The sequence below is a fragment of the Dasypus novemcinctus genome, chromosome 12 (assembly GCF_030445035.2).
Source record: "Dasypus novemcinctus isolate mDasNov1 chromosome 12, mDasNov1.1.hap2, whole genome shotgun sequence".
NCBI lineage: Eukaryota > Metazoa > Chordata > Mammalia > Cingulata > Dasypodidae > Dasypus > Dasypus novemcinctus.
In genome coordinates, this window is record NC_080684.1 from 76,783,478 (window position 1) to 76,808,401 (window position 24,924).

A 24,924-nucleotide genomic window follows, 5' to 3' on the forward strand; every position below is an offset into this window, starting at 1 on the left:
TCAAATATTTAAGCCTATCTTATAGCATAATTAGTATTTAGGAAAGCAAGATCCTTTCCTTCCAAATGTGCAGTCCTCTTTATTTTCTCACCAATTTTTCACTCAGCATATTATCTTGCTGTGACTTAGACTCCATTATTCACCCATTACTCATCCAGGAAATGAAAATGAGTGTAAGGAAGATCTTTTTTTATTTTTTAATGATTTATAGCTTACAAAGTGATTTCAGACATCACCTCTCTTTTGTTCCTCAAAACAGTTGGGTGAGAAAGAGATATTAAACCTACTGGTAGCTCTCTAACACTTCATATTTTATGTTGTTATGTTTCCATGCCTTTTGTACATCTAGTGCTCAAAACGGAATGCCATGCCATTAACTCCTCCGCAATGTGAAACGTAATTTAGCATCCTTAACGACCCAAGTGAAAGGTTGTCTTTTTCAAAACCTTTCCTGGTTTACTAGACAGTAAGTGAGGAAAACTTCCACCTTGGATTTGACCCAATGCTGTATCACAGCACTTACATAAGAAAAACAATAAAAAAGAAAAACTAACATTTACAGAGGTGCTTACTAAAAACCAGATACTGGTCTAAGCATTTTACCATGTATTAATTTATTTAATACTCATAGCAATCCTAAGAGGCAAATGGTTATAATAGTACTCTTAGCAGAAGAGGAAACATACTTTGAGGTGTCAAATGTCACAGCTTATAAGTAACAAAGTTGGAATTTAAGTGTCCCTTTAACCACTGTACTACATTGCACGTATCAGTATACTATTATGCAGTAGTGTGGTAATACACAGCAACATAACTACTTATACCTGGCTCTCAATTTGGACCATGAACACCTTAAAACTGGGACTAAGGGGAGAATAATGAGGGATAGAAAAGGGGTAAGAGGTGAGACCCAGAAAATAACTCAGTCTGTTGCAATAATCTTTATTAGCAGCTTTAGACAAGCAAAAGATTTTGTTCATAATTTATATATAAGCAGTTAATTAAATTGAGATTACAGAATATTTTAAAAGTCAAAGATGATTTTTATTAGAAACTAAGAAGGAACTTTCTTCAATTTTCCCATTTTGTTTTTAAGTTTTCAAGGCCAGTAATTATAAAACACTGGTTTAATCCTCAAAACCTTGACATTAGCATAAAAGCAATTATCTTTTCCATCCATTTTTTAATGTTACCTCTCCAACTTAATGCTGTCTGTATCCCACAAAAGCTTTCTAAGGAATTTTATTTAAAAGCCTTAAAAAGAGCATGTACAAAGATTTCAAAATTCAAAACACCCAGATATCACCATTGCCAACAATTATGGTGTGCTCAGGACATGGTAACAGGGTCAGACAGTAGGGAATTTTAAAAAAGACAAATGCAACACTGTATTTGCTGTGACTGGTACTCAAATCCTAAACAGAACAGCATTTTGAAAAAGTAAAAATTGTGAAATGTTACATTTATATAAGATATTATTAAGATTAGTAAATAATTCTATATTCTGAAATAAAAAATGCTCCAAATTTATCACACTAAACCATTTTGAATATACAAATCATCCATAAACTAGGTGAAGTACTTTTTTTAATAAATAATGCATTAATTGACTACATTTCAGGCTATCAATGTCAAATCATGCCCTTTATTACTAGTCTAATGTTTCAAAAATGCTTAGTAAATTACTCTGACCATAAACACGCATTGTATGCAAACTGCTACTCTACACATCCTGTTCAGTTTCCAAGAAGTAGAAAATAGGCCCTGTTTTCAAAGAAATTAAATTCAAACTGAAAGATAAAGACAAAACTAAATTGTAACTAGATGTTTTCTATGTATAGTTTTGACAAAGAAAAAAAGTGGGGTACGTTTTCTAAGGGAAAGGCATAAGCCATGGAAGAAAATTAAATTTTTAAAAATTATTCAGCACCAAGAGTTAATGGAGAAATGAACAACGGTAAACTGAAACAATGATTGGAAGATAGTTGTGATCACCTAGTAAACTTGAGCATGGGCATACACTACAGTCTGGCAATTCTACCTGGGGTAAGTATATAGAAAAATGTTTCCACAAATACCTGAGATTTGCATGTAATTGCATGTAATTACATTTGCATGTAAATGTTCAAATCTGCCTCATTCATAACGACAAGGAAAAAGAAGAGCTGGAAACAACACTACTGAACAACACTACAGTTAACAGTAGAAGAGAGTAATAAATTATGTACTCTACACATACTAGCAGAATATCCAGCGGTGAAAATTAATAAGCTATGGACACATGTGGATGAATTTCAAAAACAATACTGAGTGAACCAAGTCACAAAAGAATACAAAGATGATTCCATTTAAATAAAATTCAAAACTCAGGAAAACTAAACAATATATTATTTAAGGATACACAGAAAAAAAAAGAAAAAGCATCACAAAATTTAGAATGATTTGCCTCAGACCAGAGAAAGGGTATGAATAATGAAGGGCTACTAATGTTCATTTTATTTGTTTCTTTAAATTTTATATCTATTTTTATACACTCTTTTGTCATGCCATATACATACAAACCCGCACTCAGAAACACTCCAAACATAGTGAACTAGCTAAGTATACTTCATTTAGGATTCACTAAGGGATGAGAAGGCCCGTTGGGATGACGGCTTTGGATTATAAAACAGCCAAGCTTCAAATTTTTTTCCCTCAGAAAGAAAAGGAAGCGTGGAATCCAGCACATATGCCCAAATTCTGCTTTCTTTTTTGCTTACCCTACTCACAGAGACAATATCAATTTACCTGACAATAACCAGGAACACTGGTTCTCACAGAAGTAGTCTATGAATCCCATGGAGCACTGAGAAACTTTTCAGGGGATCCATGATATCAAAACTATTTTCAAAATAACCCTAAGAACTTATTTGCTTGTTCACTGAGTTGACATTTACACTAAAGAGAAAAATAGCAGTGCCGTAACAAGAATCAAGGCAGTAGCACCAGACTATATTATTACTTACTGTATTCTTTATTACCACATACTCATAGTTTTAAAAAAAAAACGATGGTTTGACTTAAGAATGCCTTGATGAAGTTGTGAAAATTATTATTTTTTAAATCTTGGCCCTTGAGTGAATGTCTTTTTAATATTCTGTGTGAAAAATAGGAAGTATACTATGGAGCGCTTACGCTGCATACCAAAGTATGTTAGTTACCAAAAAGAAAAGCATTTATGTGATTGGTTTTTCTTGTTTGTTTTTTTTTCATAGAACACCATTTTTAATGAAAAAATTAGTGACAAACTATGATAGTTCAGACGTGGGTACAAAGAGAACACATTATTTCAAGGAATGGAAATGATAGTATTTGTTGCCACTGATAAAATTCAGGTTGTCAAATGAAGATTAGAAGTTTGGGAAAAATTGTGACTACCACCATTAGCTTGACATCTTCTGGATACTTAAAGGCTTTTCTAGTAAAGTTGGTAGTGATACTTATGAATATGATTGTTTTTATACTGTACAATGAAATATATCAACATTTGGAAGACATGGTTAATTCACAGAACTGATAACTTTCTACAGAACTAATGTATGATATTATAAAATTATACACAGGAAAAGATCTACTCAAAAGGCAAGATAGCACTGAATTATACAGTTAAATGTAGTTAAAAGGGGAAATTTTAGGTTGTATATATGTTACTAAACTGAAAAAAAAAAAAAATTAACCCAAGGAACTATACAAAAAAAACAGTGAACCCTGGGAAGCAGATATGGCTCAAGAAATTGGGCTCCCATTTACCATAAAGGAGGTCCAGGATTCCAATACTCAGGGCCTCCTAATGAAGGCAAGCTGGCCTGAGTGGCGAACTGGCAGAGCGCTGCCCCACACAGGAGCGCCACCCCATGCAGGAGCACCGGTCCACATGGAGAGCTGGCACAGCAAGATGACACAACAAAAAAAGACACAGAGGAGAGATAATGGGAGACACAGCAGACTACAGAGCTGAGGTGATACAAGAAAATGATCACCTCTCTCCCACTCCGGAAGGTCCCAGGATCAGTTCCTGGAGCTGCCTAATGAGAATCCAAGCAGACACAGAAGAACACACAGCAAATAGACACAGAGATCTGACAATGGAGGGAGGGGGGAGATGTAAATAAATAAAATCTTAAAAAAACAACAAAAAAACAATGAACCCTAAGATTAACCATGGATATAGTCAATAGCAGTGACAAAAATGTGCTTTCATCTAATATAACAAATATACATTAATGCAAGGTGTTATATAGGAATCCTGTATTTTATGTGAAATTTTTTTATAAACCCACAACTTCTATAATTTAAAAAAAAAAGGCACGATAGAACAATGAATTTTAATGTTACAAAAAATCAGAAAGTTCATGATAAGGTATCAGATTCTACATTGTAAATACCTTTGAGAAACTATTATTTATCAAGCCTCAGTATAGTATCAAATGAAAATATCCACAATTACCTAAAAAGGCTATTTTAAAATATTCCTCTCTTTTCCACACATGTATCTCTGAGGCTAAATTTCCTCCATACTTGAACCATATCACAAGACACTGAATGCAAAGGCAGATATGAGAATCCATCTGTCCTGTATTAAGTCAAATATTAAATAGATTTGCAGAAATTACAATGCCCTTCTTCTCACAGGACTTTTTTTGAAAATATAGCCAATGTTTTTCATGTTGATATTTAATGGGATATTTTAAATGAATGTTTTTTAATTTTGTTTTAATTTCTAGTCTAATAAATAATATAAATATTACTAAAAAAAAAAAACTCTTTGTGATCCTCTGTAAATTTTTAGAATATAAAGCAGTCCTGAGATCAAGAAGTTTGAGAACTGCTAGCCAAGAGCACAAGCAACAAATTACCTCCAAAACTCAGCAGCTTGAAACAACATTTATTATCTTACACAGTTTCTGAGGGTCAGGATGACAGAAATGGCTTCACAGAGTGGTTCTAACTCAGGATTTCTTACAAGGTAGTCATAAGCTGTTAGGCAGTGCTGCAGTCTCTGAAGACTTGACTATGGTTGGAGGATATGCTTTCAAGTGCATTCACAGGGTCTCTCTATAGGGCTGCTCAGGACATGGTTTCCTCCAGTGTGACCAATTCAAGGGCAAAAAAGCAAGCAAACCAGAAGCCAAGGTATCTTTTATAATCCAACATCAGAAGTGACATCTCATCCCTTCTGCCATATTCTATTGGTCACAGAGTCAACCTCTGGTACAAGGTGGGAGGGGACTACACAAGAGTGTGAATAACAGGAGACCAGGATCACTGGCGGCATCTTGGAGGTTGGCTACTTTATAAAGTATTGAGGAAAAGAAAGGACTAATGACAAAAACAGAATCATAGCATTTCCTTAAGATTTTGATTTTGCACTAGAAATGTTTTTATTTAAGCAACTGGGAAGTATTGCAGTTTGAAGCAATTGGGAAATATCTAAGAAAAGGGATAATTACAGACATTTTCAAAAAAACTGGGTTTTGCTTGTCTATGTTGGAGAGAACAATATGGAAAAGGAAAGAAATAAGTCTTATGCCTTTAAAAACCAACGTCTTCGACAACTTCCTCATTATATCTCCAACCCAGATGTCTCTCAAACTTCTTATTGCTAACCTGATATTCCCATTTTGATGGGCATCTCCAATTAACCTGTCCAAGACTGAAATCATGATCTTCCTTCCCCACCACAAACTAGCACCACTCAGTCTCCCTATTTTAGGCAAATCCGTCCTTTCAATTGCTCAGGACAAAAACCTTACAGTCATGCTTCACTCATTTTTCTCAAACCCAATATCTTAGCCTTGAGAAAATCCTATTGGCTTTATCTTCAAATATATCCAGAAAAAGGCTACTTTTCAGAACCTTCTGGACTACCACCATGGTCTGAGCCACCATTATCTTTTGCCTGGATTGCTATAATTGGTCTCTCTGCTCTTGCCCTTGCTACTCTATAAGAAAAGCAATTGAGATCCTCATTCTCTGGATCTTTTCCCAAAAGAGCAGTCAATTAAGATTTTTAAAACATAAGTCATGTCATTCCTGTGTTCAAAACCTTCCAGTAGCTCCCCTTTCCACTTAGAGGAAAAGTCAAAGTCCTTACAAAGGCTAACAAGGCCCTACTTAATATGACCACATGTTCTCTCTTTAATCCCTGTTAACTGCCCGTGGCTCACTCTGCTCCTTGCTCTTCTTAGCTTCCACCTCAGGACCTTTGTATTGGCTGTTTCTCCTGTTTGGAATACAAGGCTGATCCTCACTTCTCTCAAGTGTCACCTTCCCAATGGGGCCTACCATGACCATGTAATTTAAATTTACAACTTGCCCTCAAGAATCTTTACCTTACTTTATATACATTTCTTACAAAGCACTTGTTTTCTAGTTTATTTATTTATTACATATATTATCTGTCTTGCTGCTAGAATGTAAAAACCAAAGACAGCATAGATTTTTCTGTTTTACTTTTTCACTGAAATATCCCAAGTGCCAGGACAGTGTCTAGCACATAAAAGGAGCTCAGTAAATAGTTAGTGAGTAAAACAAACAAACAGAGACCCACAGGGAGGCCACTAAGTAATACAAAGTAAAGGAAGTAAGAAGAAAAAGCCATTCTTAGAAACATTACAGTACAAAAATACATAGACAAATTATTAACAAAATACTATGAACATTTATTCCTTGTGATATCAAAATGCCAATTTAGAGAAAAATATAGAAAACTAATCTTCTGAGGGAGGACAGAATATTCACTTCATCTTCAATTGTTTCCTTCACCTTCAATTGTCTCACTTTGTCTAATATGTTAGGAAAAAAAAAACATTTTTAGTCTAACTCAGGGATCACCATATTTTTCTTAAAGGATCACATAGTAAATACTACAGGGTGGCAGGCCATATGGTCTCCGTTGCACCTATTCAACTCTACTATTGTAGCACAAAAGCCTCCTTAGACAAATGGGCATGTCTGTGCTCCAACAGAACTTTACCTACGAAACACAGGCGGAGAGCTGAACTAGGCCAGCAGGCTTTCAGCTTGGCAGTGCTTGGTCTAAGTAATAAATGTGAGCTGCCTAATTTCAACACACATACAAAAATCATAATTCCAAGTTCACTAACTACTTATGAATCATATGATAATATATGTATGATAATATACTGGTCTGTGTTTTATTATTGGTATTATATTAAACATTATTTTCATAAACTCTTTAAATGGCAAAATTTTGTTTTATTCCAGTATGTACTACAGTTTATTAATATAACTTGATTTAAATGGCACTTTATGTAATTTTAAATCACCTATGAATTGTACAATAATTATACAAATATTACCTACAAAAAAACTGAATAGAATAAAAACTGAATAGTTAGTTTCACAGAGAATATTTATACCCAAAAACATTCAAGGTCAAATACATGTTGCATGTCAAATTAGAAAAAGCATCCAACTATTACAAGATGAGGCAGTAACATACTAAAAATTATAAGTAAGATGAGGCAGTAACATACTAAAAATTATAAGTAAGATACTCAGGCAAGATTCTTTCTCTCTGGTGCCTACTATGTAAAAAAAAAAATAGAAATTAAAACAAGAGTTACCAGCAGTAGTGCAATCGAGTTAATATTTACAACCAATTTTATCTTTTTCCCTTTTACTATGTTTTCTTTCTTGATTTTCCTTTATTTCACCAAAAAATTAGAATCAAACAATGAAAGCAAAGTCACCAAATTCACCTTGAATAAAAGGCTTTAATAACCCACTGCTCCTCCATGACCAAAAAAGTAAAGAGATAAAAAAAGGTAGTAATACCAATATCTCCCCCAGCCCCAAGAAACTAAATATTATCTCTTGCTTATTTAAAAAGGGAGAAAATATCATTTTTAAAATGCACGGTAAGTTATACTGCTACTATGCCAAAATATAAATAAAATACACAAGATTAAAATTTAAGATACATAAAACCAATTGATTAATATAGGAAGCTTTAAAATTCTCACCTGATTTTTTTGCGTTAATTCATTAACTGAACTTTTAAATTTTTGTAGTTCTTGCACATACACAGCAACTTCCTGGGGACCTTTGGCAAGTTCACTCCTTAGCTGGTTTATAGTGGCCTAAGAAATAATAAAAATCAGAGCAAACTAAAGTGAAAAAGGAAATGGTAGTATGCAAACGTCTTAGGAATACATAGATTTTTGTTGTTGCTGTTGTTAAATTGAAATAATCCTAAGAATTTTCAACTTCGTTCTCTATCCAATCTCCTTGCACTACTGCCACCCCACACCTTTTTTTTGGCTGCAAACTAATTTTTAAATTTTATCCAGGATGCGTAACTTCATATATTCAATAATACATGAAATGAAAAGTTGGCATTCTACTTTATGTGCACATAAAGTAAGCATCAAACTGCAAACTTGAACTTACTGGCTTTGAAACTCTACTTTCATCCTCCTGAATTTAAAGAATTCTGTTAGTAACATTATGGACGTTATTAGAAATATTAGGAACAACTCAGCTATTTTAAATTACTATGTTTTAGTCCTATAGCACAAATGCTAGCTATAACAAGCACGTATTCGACGTTTAAATCCTTACTTAAAAATATCGTATTAAATGAATTAGCACAGTGTTTCACACACAAGACACAAACACAAATAAAAGCATATATTAAAATGCAAATTATGTGTGTATTTCATTGTACTACCATGATTCCACAGGGAAGTTTTAAAAATTATGTAGCAAGCCAAGTGTAACAACTAGCTAATGTCAATCATGCCGATTAACTACAACATACAGAAAAAACTGAATAAGAAAATGTAAAGCAAATATACTCCAACTCTTAGATTTTGTAGCTGAATGTATTTAATATGTTCTTATAAATTATTTTATAATGTTCAAAATTAAAATGAGACCATTAGCTTTGTACACTAAATATCCATATTTTGAATACCTAGAATTAAAAATAAATAAATGCAAACATTTAAAAGTTTTATTTTATTCAAAGGGGGAAAAAGTAAGATATGGGAAAAATATATGCCAAATGTTATAAGGAACAGTTGGGATGGGGAAAGAGTGAAATTGCAGCACACTTTATTGCATATTTTGAATCATTTTAACCTATTACAGTGATCATGTATTGTGCTTATATATGGGAAAAATAACAAAATAAAAACAAATTTCAAATAAAACAAAATAAGCTAATTACCTCATCAGATATCAGTATGAGTTAAATTCGAACAAAGAAGGATCTCCAATCTAGCCACATGGACTTTCCTCACCATTTAACAGGCCAAGTTCATCTGTGCCTCGAGGATTTAGTACTTGCTAAACCCTCTTCCTGGGAATTTTGTCCTTCAATTCTTCACCCTGATTCATGCTCACTTCATTTTTCTCAAACATATCCTTCTTGAGGGGAACCCTTCCTGACTACTCTATTTTAAATTGTTCCACATTATTCCCAGCTCTAATACTGCCCATACCCTGCTTTATTTTACTTCATAGCACTTATCATTATCTAACTTTCTATAATGATTTAATTTAGTTATATATTGCTTGACTTCTGCAAAAGAATATAAGCTTCCTAAGAGCAGGCCATATTCCTAGCACCTAAAATAGTTCCTGGTACTTACTGGGTACTCAATAAACACTCACTAAAGGAATGAATGATTCAACCTCCAGGGAATTAAAAGATATTTGTTCCTACGGAAACAGTATATTAAATCCTATAAAATAGTTTACATCTCCTTGAAGCCACATTATTGAGTTCAACATTGAATTTTTACTAAAAAACTTCATTACAATAATTAGAGAAATATATCTTAAACACACATCCTGCTAATGCTTTAAAGTTATAATTATTGTTTATATTCTACTGGCTGAAATTTTGCTTGATTAATAACACAAAATTGAGCATGTCCTTGAAGTTCTAAAACTGCCTTAAACCACAGAATTCAGAAATGATGATAGAAGGTGTATTATTAAGGATATTACTAATATCAGAAAGTCTTCCAAAAACACATTACCTCAAATTTAAGCATCTCCAGTAGAAAGCAGAAAAAAAATAATAAAATGATGGATGAAAGGTGAAAGCAAGGACTGACAAAAGTATACATTAAGCACACAATAAAAATGTTCAACTATGTGACTATACCAAATACCACTGATTATACACTTTGGATGGATTTATGTTTTATTTATATGTACAATAAAATGGATTGTTTAAAGAAAAAAAGTTCAAACATACTGCCAAGTCATAGTCTCTTATATTGACATACTTAAATAGATATCTAAATTTTCTTTTTAATAGCTATGCATGGTTGAAATCTTGTATTTTCCATACCTTTATGACCACTTTAGTTTTAAAACTATTTCAAATGAGTGTCCTTGGAATACAAATAAAATCTTTTAAGAGTAATTTCCATTTAAAGACAACACCAAATATAAGTTGATTACAACTTTGACATTTTGAATAATGTAGATTTTCAGAAATTCTGTCTTTTTTACCTTTAAATCCTCAATCTCCTTTTTATATAACAGCTAATCATTCATAGAGTACTTTGAAATGAGTACTTGAGAATGAGTTATTTTCTACATACCTTCTAAAATATGTAAACAAAAAAAATCTGGAAAATATATATTCAACAAAAATAATGAATGTAAGCACACATTTAACAATGTAAAATATCTTTAGCTCCAACTAAAAATGCTAGTCAAATAAATCACTACACTTTTAGCTTCTTTAATTTCTTTAATGTATTTTGTTTCTGACACCTATATTTAGGTTCAGTAAGAGCAATAAAATACATAATAAATTTCTAATAAGTACTTTAAGTGTTACAATTCACCAGCACACTTAACTGAGAACAAACAGAATCAAATTTTAATGAATTAATGAAATACAGGTCATATATTCTAAGAGTATGCAGAAGCTAAAAGTGGAGTTATAAACAAATGAAAAGGTATAGACAGTAATACTTTTTTCATATGGAAAACAGTATAAGACACAACTCAAAAGTATTGTTATGTCATTACTCAGTAAAAATATGAAAATACACAGTATGGCAAAATAAAAGAAGTAATTAAAAAAAGTATTAGGACAAGATTAGTAGCACAAACTTACTTATAAGGCAATAATCAGACTACCTAAAATAGGAGCCAACATGATTCAGAAGAACACAGTTTTGTGTAAGACCTAGGTTCAAATGCTAGTTCCTGTATTAGGTGTGTGACAGTGAACAAGTAACTCAGCTTCATTAAATTTTAGATTCCTTATCAGACCTAACCTAGAAGGTAGAAGCTAAGACTTACAGGATTATAAGAAATAAATGAAATTACATATTTAATGTATCCAAAACCTAGTGGTGTTTAAGAGTTTTTTCCAATAATAATAGCATTATTCTGACTCTTATACCACTATTTCCTAAAATTGTTCATAATATTGTAACAAAACTTGAGGTCTTACTCATTCTAACTACATATCTATTAATGAACTAAACAAGAAGCATTATCCTTGTTTTAATAAAAATATAATGAAATACTAAATTGCTTATTCAATTACTCAGCAAGAATAAAATCTTTTTACTTCTAAATTTCTTTCAAAATACTTGAAAAGATAAATTTAATTTGCTTTCTATTAATTTGCTTTCTATAATCAACTCTGTTGACAGGACAATGGAGGAAGACATTAAATCCTTTCAATCCAAATCTTTTATAACTGTAGTCGTAAATTTTTCACCTTGAATGACCTCTTCTCATTACATATAAAGATATTTTAATCTTCATGAATAAAAATACAATTTTTTTAAAAATCCTCCAAATAAAGCTTAGAGTAATTCTTAAATAAAAACATCACCCAAAAATATTTTCCCATTATCAAGTTGTATCATGTTCCCACATGTTTTTTCCCCAAAATGCAAGTAAATATATTTTTACAGGAGTTCTTAACAAGGGGTCCAGGAGCTCAAATTGAAATTCAAAAAAACATTATTCCTGTGGGGACTTGCTGGTGCAAGAGTGATATATTTATTAAATAATATACAGCATAGTGTTGACTTAGTAAGGGGTCCGTGGTTTTCACCTGACTGGCAAAGGGGTCTATGGAACAAAAAAAGGTTAAGAACCCTTGATAGTTTTTCCTTGTTCAAATTCATCTGTATAACAAGTATGTCTATAACTCCATAATTCTCAGTTGGAAAAGTCAGTGAGGATTTCACTTTAAAAATATGTATAATCTAAAATTGCCATTATTTTAGTTCAATCTTAGACACCATAATGTATGTTTTGAAATTTCAAACATTAATGGAATTGTTTTAATGAAAAGGGAACATAGTATCTTTAGAAATACTAGGAGACAGGCAGGCAGATTTAATCAAAAGAAGTTCTTATCAAAGCACTGAAACTTTACCAGAGTAATGACTGGGTTCACCCCAGGTTCAGGTTATTTCCACTTAAACTTAATCATCTAAATGAGACTTTTCCACATGAGACTTTTTTGATTCAGCCTCTCCTTGATTCCACATTTTAACTCAGAGGCTAATCATTGTTTTCTGCTGACTAGTAATAGTATTAGAATAAGAGTTTTAAACTGGCTTAAGCAAATTCATATACCTATTGAAACTGTATGGAAAACTGGCAGATGTGCTATTGGGCTATAGAGCTTGCTTTTGGGAAATCTGCATCTAAAAATCATAAACCTTAAAGTCTGAAGTGCTAAGCATCATAAAGCCTCACATGCCTCTGGGTATTATTCTTATCAACTTTCACCATTCCCCCACTGAAAATACATAGGAAAAAGTAAAATAAAGGAGTGACAGATATGGGTTATCTAAATATTTATACAGCAGAGCTTATTGACATGTTACTAACTATGAATAGAGTGGTTTTTAGATCACCAACTAAAAAACCCTAAGAGAAGGAATGGAAACATCATTATAACCTAACTTTTTTTACAGAAGAGATGAAAAACAGAGGTTCACACCACATAAAGGAGCTTAAGGACTGTAAGCAGTAATAGTCATAACATCTGCTTACTTAAGTATGTAAAGGATTTATGGAACAAAGCCATGTCATGTGAGAAATGGTAGAAGAAACTGAGAATGTTTATCCTGGAAGAGAAAAGACTCAAGGCAAATACAAAGAGTCTTCAAATATCTCACATGGAAAAGGGTAGCAATTTATTCTGTGTAATTCCTAAGAACAGAACAAGAACCAGTGCATGTAAATTATAGGGAAACAAATGTCAACACAATGTAAGTAAAGCTTTTTAAACTTAAAATTGCCTAAATATGGAAGGTCTGACTTCTGAAAAAATATGCACCCCCATATAACCTAGGAAGGGTTATGGATCACCTATCATGGATTGCTATAAAGGGGAGTCTCAGATGGAGTGCTCGATTAGATAATTTTTAATTTTCAACTCTGATTCAAATAAGCGTCAATTAGAAATAGAGCTATTTGAAAATATATCTTTTATAAATATTTTCTCTAAACAACGTTGGTAATGGAGGTGTAGAAAATGAAATCATATTTCCCTTCCTCTTACCAAATTAAGATAAACCCAAACTGCATAATCCATTAACCCTGAGTAAATTTAAATATCATCTCCCCACAATATAAATCATTTATTAAATCACTAATGCAAATATTCTTTTCTGTGTGTCTAGTTTTACAAAGCCAAGGTAAAACATATTGAATATCAGAGCACATTGACTATATACAAATATTACTTAGGTCAAATGAAAGAAAGGCAAATATTGTTTGTCAGACAACTCAGAAAAATCTCAAATCCTGGCTTCTTCATTAGTATATGCTAAGCAAGTTAAAGTCAATCACATTTAAGTGCACTGAACTTCATTACCTCTGAGTTAGCATACTCTGCTTGTAACTTTTTGCACTCATCTTTTAGCTTTTCTGATTCTCTCTCACGTTCCAAGGTCATGTTGTCCATAAGCGTTTGAACTTGGACCAATTCTTTCTTGAGCACAGCAACATCTTCTATACCAGGTCTCTGAAGCTGTGAAGCAACACATTTTAATTTAAAGGTTAAGTAAAACTAAAATAATACACATTTTTAGACTGGTTTCACTACAAAGAAATAAAAATGCAAACACTCTTCAACATCAACTATTGGACTCAAAACATCAAACACTGATAGCTTCCATCAACGAGCCATCTATTCTTCCTGACTTCTCTAACTCATATTTAACAGCCTTATAACTTAAGGTGCAAACTAGTAAATTCACAAATACCTTTAGTGCTTTACTTGCTTTCTTCTCCTACACAAATGATACCCATTGGTCATAGTGGTCACACAATAATTGCTACATTCCTTCATTTCCTATCCTAGGAAACTAATAAAAATGAAGGAGTAGGGGGGATAGGCTCAAACAACTGGGTACCCCCTCCTTCCCACATGGGAGGTCCCAGATTCATTCCCAGTGCCTCCTAAAGAAGACAAGCAGATATTACAACCAGCAGACACCACAACCACTGCAACCAGCAGATGCCGCAACCAGCAGGGAGAGGAAGTCTCAAGCAGGTGGGCACTCACCTCCCACATGGGAGGTCCCGGGTTCAGTTCCCCGTGCCTCCTAAAGAAGACGTGCAGACAAAGAGCAGACAGACAGGGAACCATCTCAGGGATGGTGGGGGGGAATAAAAATAAAAGGCTTTTTTAAAAAAAGCATTATACTAAGTGAGAGAAGCCAATTACAAAATACTTTTAAAAAATGGAGCAACAGATATAAACATAATTAGGGTGTGCTACATCTTGGACATAGCAGAGTCATTAATTCATATATTTGTTGAGTGCTAAATAAAGGACAAAAAGGAGTCAAGGACAGATCCAAGGTTCTTAAACCTGAAGAAAGTATTGAAGACACAGAGTACCAATCACAGAGATATAGTTATCGAGGAAATATGATGGTTTTGATTTTATACTTGTTAGATTTAAAATGAGCTAGAAATGCAACTGGAGATACCCTAAAGGTAGTTGGATTTATAAAACTGAAGTTCAAAGGAAGGACAAGGTCAGAGATAGAGATATGGAAGCTCTAAAAAGAAAAGATGGTTATTTAGATAGCAACAACAAAAATATTAAGGTTATAAATTACATATCACATGGGAAATGGATTTGGTCCAGTGGTTAGGGCGTCCGTCTACCACATGGGAGGTCCGTGGTTCAAACCCCCAGCCTCCTTGACCCGTGTGGAGCTGGCCCATGCACACTGCTGATGCACGCAAGGAGTGCCCTGCCATGCAGGGGTGTCCCCACGTAGGGGAGCCCCACGCGCAAGGAGTGCATCGGTAAGGAGAGCCGCCCAGCACGAAAGAAAGTACAGCCTGCCCAGGAATGGCGCCACCCACACTTCCCATGCCGCTGACGACAGCAGAAGCAGACAAAGAAATAAGACGCAGCAAATAGACACAGAGAACAGGCAACCGGGGGAGGGGGGGAGAGGAATTAAAAATAAATAAATAAATCTTTAAAAAAAAAAATCTTTAAAATAAATAAATGAATTACATATCACAAAATGTCATTTTTATTTTAAAAATCATATAGACTATATATGTGTATGTATATACATGAATGTGTGTGTGAGTGTATGTATGTAGGTGTTATAGGTAACTTTTTATTCCTTCCATTTTACTCATGCTATATTTTTTAAATGTTTTCTTGAGAGCATGTATTTCTTTTTTAATTTAAAAAATTATAAAGGGGGATCTGGATGTGGCTCAAGCAATTGGGCTCCTGTGTACCATATAGGAGGTCCAGGGTGTAATGAGCAGGGCCTCCTGGTGAAGGCAAGCTGGCCTGTGTGGCCCACGCAGACTACTGGCCTGTGTGGAGTACACGCCAGGTGTGCTGCCCCATGCAGGAATGCTGCTCTGCACAGGAGTGCCAGCTCACACAGAAAGATGATGCAGCAAGAAGATACAACAAAAAGAGACATAGAGGAAAAGTAATAAAAGGCAGCAGACCAGGGAACTGAGGTGGTGCAAGAGAATGATGGTCTCTCTCCTACTCCGGAAGGTCCCAGGATCGGTTCCTGGAGCCACCTAATGAGAATATAAACAGACACAGAAGAACACACAGCGAATGGACACAGAGAGCAGACAATGGAGGGAAGCGGGGAGAAATAAACAAATCTTTTTTAAAAAATTATAAAGGTACATTCCAATAAATGGTTTCTAAATTACCAGTTCAGTCTTCAGATCTTGAATTACAGTTATCTCTTTGTTTAATTCTTCTGATAGATGTGTTACTTTTTGTTCAGCAGCTTCTCGAAGACTCCTTTCTTCATCATACTTTGACTTGATATCTAATTAAAGATTATTACATATAAATACTATTTTCAAAACATTAACTCTAGGAAAGACAGTGTTATAATTTCTATATATTGTTCTGTAAATCAGTATATCTAATTCATATTCACATTCCTTATATAGCCATACATACATAACTCTATAAAATTAAATGTTTGATTACATTAAATCAGATCTGTTTTTGTCTACATATATTCTATACTAGATTATTATTTAGTGCTGATTTTAATGTATATTTAATCACATACAATATTTTACCTAAAAGTATGATAAAAAGAATACATATGTGATGCCATAACAAATGTTAAATCTATGCTGTATTTAATTAATTTCTTCAAATTGTTACTTATTATAGTTATAAGTTAATCTTTCAGCAAACTCTAGGAGAAAATTTTTCTAAAATTCATAAAGAAGTACAGAGAGAAAAACAAGTTCTTTGAAGTAAAAAGATGGGCAAGCAAAGAATAATTTACAAAGCAACACTGATAGCATTAAATCCTATTAATCACCACCTACTCTTCTAACAACTGTTTGTCACACTAAAATGCTACATTTATTTGTAGGATATTTAATGATAAAAAGATAATGAGACTTTTATTGACTGAAAAATTTTTATTCACCTTACCTGCAATTTCAGTTGCAAGTTGGGCTGCTTTCTGCTCAAATAAGTCTTTCATTTGCTTAATATTAAAATTTTCTGTTTGGGCTTCTTCTAGCTGTTGTTCTAAAGACTGTAGTTCTACAAAATGTATAGAAGTTATAAAAGTACAATGTTAATTTACATTTGTTAAAGTGTTAAAACTTATAAACATAGCAGTTAAGAAAATCAACATGAATCTATTACCCAAACACAAAAAGTAGTTTTTCACAATTCTAAATTTAAGTATATGTGACTTACTTAAAACAAGTCATAATTTGCAAACATTTAAAGAAATGAAAAGAATATTTAGAATCACCCACAAATAATCTATAAATATTTGTTTAAAAATTATTTTAATTTCACATTTCACAGTCAAATTTTTCTATATTCATCAACTGACCAAAAAGGAATATATTCTGCTCCACAGATAAATTAATTATAAAGACAGAAGTTGCTAGAAATGGCTCAAGAACAAACAAGGTCTTGAATAAAATAATTAAAGTAAGCCAATGCCATGAACTTTTTTTTTCCAAAGGTACCAGGGCTGGGAATCAAGTCCTCATATGTGGGAAGCCAGTATTCAACCACTGAGCTCCATTGGTTCCCTTGAGTTTTTTTTTTTTTTTTCCATTTGTTTGTTTGTTGTTTGTTTTGTTTTTAGGAGGCACTAGGGATCGAACCTGGGATCTCATGTGAGAAGCAGGCACTCAACCACTTAAGCTATATCTACTCCCCTGTTGTGGACTCTTAATACTTTATTCTCATAAAGGTAAGAGATTTCAGGGGAAATTAAATATAATGGATAACCTCAAAATATAAATTTTCATTATTCATTGAGCATTCCTGTAGTTGAAGACAGTTAAAAAGATTGTAGTTCCATCACATTATTCCTAAGGAAAGGCAGCATATTATTCTTTAGTACAAACTTTTATAAAACCACCATATCAATGTAATATTCCAAAAGTTTATTTCTAACTTCAGAACATAATAAACTAAAATAATTTATGATTTCAGTTAACTGATCAAATTATCAAGTTTACAGGTAACATTTTAAACCTAGAATATCACCATTATCTTCACACTTTTAAAGCCATAATATAACCACAAAACAAAATTCATTTAGATGAAAGAAAAAGAAAGAAGAGAAAAAAAAAGGTAAAAGAATAAAAAATTTCTTTATTAAAGTTACCTGCTGATGAATCAGCCACCAATCCATCAGATTTAGACTCCTCAATGAAAACAAAATACATTAACAAATACATGTAAAAGAAAGACAACACTGTTCTGATTGCCAATGTTAAACATTTATGAAAACTACATTCTAGCAGGTAAATAAGATTTTGATTAAAAATTCAGTTTATCTGGCTCAAATTCTTCTGAAACTCTATGGTACCACTAGGCAGAATGGCGTAATGATCTAACTAGAATTCACAGGCTCTAAAACAGAATATTTTTTATATGTAAACATATGTGAAATTATTATGGATCTTAAAGTAGATGACCTCTTAAAATTCCATTAAATCCATAATAACTAAATAATATAAATTATAACATGAATTCTAAAGCAAATGCTTAAGTCAGCAGTCAATCAATCCTATAATATTTGAATATCTGTATAGCTAAAATATGTCATTGAACTAACACTACTACTAAGTTTTGTTTTTAAAGTAGAAGTTTTTAATTTGAGATTATAAAACAACATTTAAAGAAACATAAAAAAGCATATTTCATCAGATTTAATTTATCATGTGTATTAGAAAGAAAATAATGTACCATACTGGCATTATTTTCACATTTAAAATAATACTATACATCTGAAACAGTCTAATAAGGTATTTCATAGTACACCTAATTTTTTTTATTTTCCTATACATTAGAACTAGACATATTGATTGCTAAGATGCATCAGTGTTTAAAATGTACTTTCCCCCAAAGGTAAATTTCCTACCAAGGTAATTTATGTCTTGTACTGTGGAGAATTTATTTAACTTATTAAATGGGAGATAGTCATCTCAAATTTAATAAATGATTTTCTCTTTGATTTTCAGGTAGAGAAAATAATACAGTCTATGCTTGAATAATTGTTAATGGCATCTATATAAAATACGGAAGAATGAACTATAAGTTTTTTAGATTACTAAAAACCTATTTAATGTTAATAGCATTCCTATTAGAGAAGCTCAGTACTTGTAAGACTGGTATCTTACTATTCATTTATCTGTTTTTTTTTTCTTTTCTATTCCAAATGACAATTCTTGGTATGGATGAAAGGTAAAAAAAGAAGACTGAGAGAGAGGCACAATGTGCTAAGATAATATGCAAGTTATAATTAATTATTTTATTAAAATATTAGAACTATTTTTGAAGGATACCCACTTTATTCTTATCAATAAAAACTATACTATATATTTGGTAAAATTCAGTATTCTTTGATTCTTTATATAATTTTAGTATAAAAGTTAATCTAAACTTAGTATTAAAATCATTATTGGTTCAGGCATTTATTTAGAACATACATTAGAATATAAAGAATCTAAGATATCAAGAATAGTCTCACAACTCAGAAATGACCATTTTTTAAACCAAAATGATTTTTATGTATTATTTTTTACAAAGTAATACAGTATAGATGTGTGTATATGTACAAAAATATGTATTTTTATTGTTTTTTAAAACCTAACATTGTTAATATAACAGTTTCTCTATATCTTTAAATAATATTCATTAATATAAACTGTAGACAGCTAAAATAAAAGTCCTTCTTCTACCCATAGACATTTTAATCATTTCCAGTTTTCACAACTACAGATGCTTTGAAGAGGTTCACTATATTTTGAATGGTTATTTTGTAATACACATGGGTATATTGCCAGACAAAATAATATAACCTAGGATAAAGAAAAACATTCTGTATGATAACTAATTCTTTAAGGGAGCACCTATAAGAAGATATATCTTTGCTTCCATATATTTCTTTGGATTTATTAGGATTTTATACACTGTAGGCTATTAAGCACTGGGAAACAAATTAGGAAGTTATTTATATCTCACCTCCTACTTACAAAAAGTATTATACCTAATTTTCAACAATGAAAATAAACAACTCACAAACATGCTTCAAATATTTAAAGCAATTACTTGCTGATGCAGCCCTTGGAATTTTTCTAGTTCTTTCTTTAATTCTTCTGAGTACCATTTTTCTTCCTAATAAAAAAAAAAAAAGATTCTTAAATAGTAAATTTTAAAAGGTTTACTGTTTGAATCATTGAAAATAAACAAATATAATTACTTTTATTCTAACCTTAAGTGAAGCCTGTAGGTCTTGGACCTCTTGTCTGAGTAGTGTTATATCATCTCTAAACATAAATGAAGGAAAAAGAAATAAACAGTTATTGTCCTTTAATTAAGAATCTAGTTTACTAACAAATCATGACTAGAAACTGTATATTAATATTCTTCTCAATTCTAAAATAAAAGAAAAACTAATGTAAATTTTATGCATAGTAGCACATAGGAAAAAAACCTTCGAACCCTTATTCCTAAGGCTCATTTAATTTTTATAAATGGAAAATCATTTTCTCACAGAAATCATGATATAACTGTCAAGTATCTAAGCCAGAATCAAAATGTCTCCCCACTAGCTTATGAATAATAAGCATTGATGGTTTCTTACTGTAGTTAGCATAAAATCTAAATTCATTAACAAGACCTATAAAATCTGCACAATCTAGTCCCTGTCCATTTCTTCATTATCACTCCCTCCTTCAGTCATTTATCTCTGCCTAGCAACATTGGCTTCTTTCAGTTCCTTGAATTTGACATGCTCTTTCCTGCCTGAAAACCTTCTCACATTATGTTTCCCTCACCTAGAATCTATGTCAGAATAGTAAGCAGAAGACCACTCTATGCCCTGATGCAGGAGAGAGATTCCATGACAAAATGCATGTGGCAATATTCTGAATATCAGGATAATATTATATCATATCATATCTTCCCTGCTGCATTGTAAACAGCTGAAAAAAAGGGACTCCTTCCTCCACCCATTACCAGTAGCATCCATAGTAGAAGATACAAGAACTAAAATGGGAACAAGAGTTACTTAGGAATACTCAGATGAAGTGATTCTAGTATAAAGTGACTAGAAGGGGATCACATCTAATGATGAGGAAGACCAAGTCCACTCAGTACAAGCGTATCAGCAAAGTAAAAGAAATTGGGACACAGAAGCGGATTTGGCTCAACTGATAGAGCATCTGCCTACCACATGGGAGGTCCAGAGTTCAAACCCAGGGCCTCCTAACTCTTGTGTTGAGCTGGCCCACTAGCAGTGCTGATGTGCACAAGGAGTGCTGTGCCACGCAGGGGTGTCCCCCACATAGGAGAGCCCCACACGCAAGGAGTGCGCCCCATAAGGAGACCTGCCCCACGTGGGAAAAAAAAAAAGAAATTGGGACATATTAGTGGCAGAGTTACACTACAGGGTGGGGGCAGACAGAGTCAGCTTCAATTGTGAAATAGGGTTAATAGCAGAAAAGGAAGGAAACTGCCAACAAAGAGAAATGTAAAGGATGGAGATACGAGTCCTCTACCTTTTGAAGTCATTTATATATAAACAATTCATTCATTATTCAACAGACATTTATTGTCTGGGCAAGACTCTCAGGTTGTTCAGTCTAAAGCGGGAAGTAAACACGTAAACAAGTAAGTGTAATAAACCATTATCAGTTCTATGACAGAAATAGAAACAGAAGCCTAAAAATTATGGTCACTTCTACCTAGAGGAACTGGGAAGAGCTTCATAATGGAGGTAAATTCTGAGTCATCTTTAATCCTCTAGAAAACAGATTCTTTCTACTTTAGTTGACTTTAAAAATTGTCTTTTTTGTGAAATTTCCATTAGTTTTTACTTCCATGGTCTGTGTGTATATGTGTGTGATATGGTATCCCTGTCGCTTCCTTTCTCCCAGGTACTCCTGTGAACTAACGATTTATAGAAACCACTTATCAGCTGTAGGACACTTCATTTTTATGTGTTTATGTGTATGGAAATGTGTGGGTATATTTTAAGTTTTCCCTATTATTTATTATTCCAATTCCATAGATAAACTAAAATAATGAAGAAATGAATTAATAATAATAAACTTGAATGACTCATTAAAATTTAATGAAATCACAAAGAAGAAAAAGGAAAATAATTCTAATTCTAATTCAGTGGACTCATTTCTCCAATTAATCTTTTAAAAGTCCCACTTCAACAACTTGGAAAGTAATTTGCCTACAAGAGAAAATCTTATGAAATATGGGACATATCAAAACAACCTAGGATATCTACAAAAGACAATTTGGCAGTATCTATCAAAATTTTAAAGGTACTCTTTGTCCTCCAAATATTTCCCTTCTAGAAATGTGCCTAAACATAGACAAATGATATATACACAAAGTCATATATCACATATACCATAGCATAATTTGTAATTACTAAACACTAGAAATATCACATATACTCATCAACAGGATAATGATATTATGCTCTGACACTTTCAAATCTAGCCCTTAAGAAATCCAGCAACCACTTCTTTCCTCGTAGAATGCTCTTTTTTGGACTCAACTATTGGTCTATGAGGAAGTCCAGGTGGCCACAAGTAGAGGCCCAGAGGAAGGAGAACCAAGGCCCCTGACAGCACCCTCTGAGCTCCCAGCCACCCTCCAACTTCAACTCCTAGCCATGGATGGGAGGGCATTTTAGACCTTTCTGCTTTTCTAGCATTTCATAGCACTTAAAGGAGAAAACCATCCAGTCTACCCATATAATCATGAGAAGTAATAAATGGCTATAGTTTTTAATCACTAAGTTTTGGATAGTTTGTTACACAATAATAGCAGAAACGAAGTTCAAATAAGGTTAAGAACTGAAACAACTGCCGGTCTTTTAAGGAGCAGATTCCAGAAAATGGTGGTGCAGAAGCCTAACTTTGGTGAGCTAAATAGTGAATGAAAAGCTAAGAAGCAAGCATTAGGGTAGACTCTGGATGCCCTTATACTAAAAGTTCATAGCTGGAAAATCAATTCTGTTAAATTAAGACACTATATACAAACATATTTGTAATAGTAACATTGACTATGTATTTTATATCTATTTGCTAACAAATGACAAAAGAATAGTACCCAGAATTACTAACACATACATGAAAATACAGAAGAGCATTAACAGTCATATAAAAGAAGGTACATTCTTCCTGAAAGCACTGGTTTTCCCATATATAGTAATAAAATAAAGCAACCATTTTTTTATAGTCCTGTAGTACCTATCTACCACAAAGTTTTATGGTCAAAATACTTACCCTTTATGTAGTATTCTTTAGCTAATAGCAGATTAACCAACCAAAAAGTATTTTTTTAAGGAAAGTTTAAATTATTTTTGTTTGTGAGTAGAAAAAAATAAAGTTTTATGCCTTAATGGGGATAAAGGACAAGAGTTCTCAGCAAAAGCAGAAAAAAAGCAAAGTTAAATTGCTGAATAACATTCTAGGTAATTATATTTTAGTTTAATTTTAATTCTCAAAGTTGTTATGCCAAAAATTATTAAGAAGCACAATGTGTATACATGTTGATTGTTATATGTATGTTTATAAGCAAAGTTTTTAAAATTAATCACTAAATTTTAATTCTTGGCTAAATTCATGATTCACTATAAAATCTTCTAACTAAAGCATATAGCTCTTTAATGGACTAGAATATGCTAAAAATAATTTAACTTTCTTTTGATAACATATGATCTTCATGACCGATGCAACATAAGCATGTTGTAGATATTGGTATAAATAACTGCTGGTCCAAAGACTGAATAGGTTATAACAATAAAGGAAGAAGGCCATGCTAAATGAGGAAATATTTAAATTAAATAGTATAAAAAAGATATTTTCATAAATCTATTATTGATGATTAAACAGTGGCATCACGTGAACAATTCCATAATATCATTATACTTCAAAACTATTATACTGTACCGCTTCAGAGCAAGATTAGCCTCTCCTCCATGACTAGAATCATTGTCAGCATTATGAACAGCCTCATAGTGTTTGAAAAGTTCATCAGCAGATCCGAGAGATTTCATACACTGGGGGCATATGAAGCCCTACAGAAAGAGGCAGACAAAGGTTTCAAAAAGGTATCTAATATTGCAAAATAACAATTCACGTATTATGAAATAGTCAAATGTCTTATTCGCACCAATAGCGACATTAAGTCAATTATAATTACAGCGTTAGCCCCAAATTCTGGTATTGTACAAAGGTGCTTCACTGTCTGTTCAGATTAAGTTTACAAAATATAAAGAAAACTTTTACAACCATTTTTAGGTTGACTAAATTAATGGCTAGAGTACAGAATTCTAATCTGACAAGGCAGACTAAGAAATTTTGCCATCACATCTTCCCTTTCTCTAGATACCCCATGAGTAAAATAATATCTACTTCTATCAATCTTCATAAGACTACTATCAAGAAAAATGAAGAAGTAAGATGAAATATTCTAACTACTGGGGGGGGGAAGGGGAAGTAATATAGTAAATAAAAATTCTAATTACCACAGATTTCAGATACCTACAATGGAAAGTACAATGGGAAGATGTCTACAGTGAAAAGTATTCTAGTCAACAAATTTCCTTCCTAACCTAACTCTGTAAAAGCCTAAAATTAAGATGTAGTCCTATAAAATATAAAAATATTAGAATTATTTCTAGAATTATTATATTGTTAAGCTTATCAACCAGTGTACCATGTTAAAGATGCTGGTATAGAGCAACATTTTACAATTTGGGGCTAAAACTGATTAATGAATCATGAAATCAACTTATTGGTTTATAATTTTTAAAATAATACTCTACAAATGAATATATTGGAGATCATCATATATAATAAGGATAAGTAGCG

The 24,924-nt window shown here is 32.5% G+C and overlaps 1 protein-coding gene across 2 annotated transcripts in view; it reads right to left on the minus strand.

Annotated features, from left to right (window-relative positions):
- The window catches only part of EEA1 (early endosome antigen 1), a 138,577-nt gene that overhangs the window by 66,533 nt on the left and 47,120 nt on the right, over positions 1–24,924 (minus strand). For both annotated transcript variants that reach the window (XM_004459819.3, XM_012525662.4), the window contains 8 exons: positions 24,001–24,128; positions 20,295–20,349; positions 20,132–20,197; positions 18,183–18,222; positions 16,979–17,092; positions 16,228–16,349; positions 13,886–14,041; positions 8,028–8,144 (listed from right to left, as the gene is read on the minus strand). In XM_004459819.3, the coding sequence (XP_004459876.1) occupies positions 8,028–8,144; positions 13,886–14,041; positions 16,228–16,349; positions 16,979–17,092; positions 18,183–18,222; positions 20,132–20,197; positions 20,295–20,349; positions 24,001–24,128 (798 nt within the window). The remainder of the gene's footprint in view (positions 1–8,027; positions 8,145–13,885; positions 14,042–16,227; positions 16,350–16,978; positions 17,093–18,182; positions 18,223–20,131; positions 20,198–20,294; positions 20,350–24,000; positions 24,129–24,924) is intronic.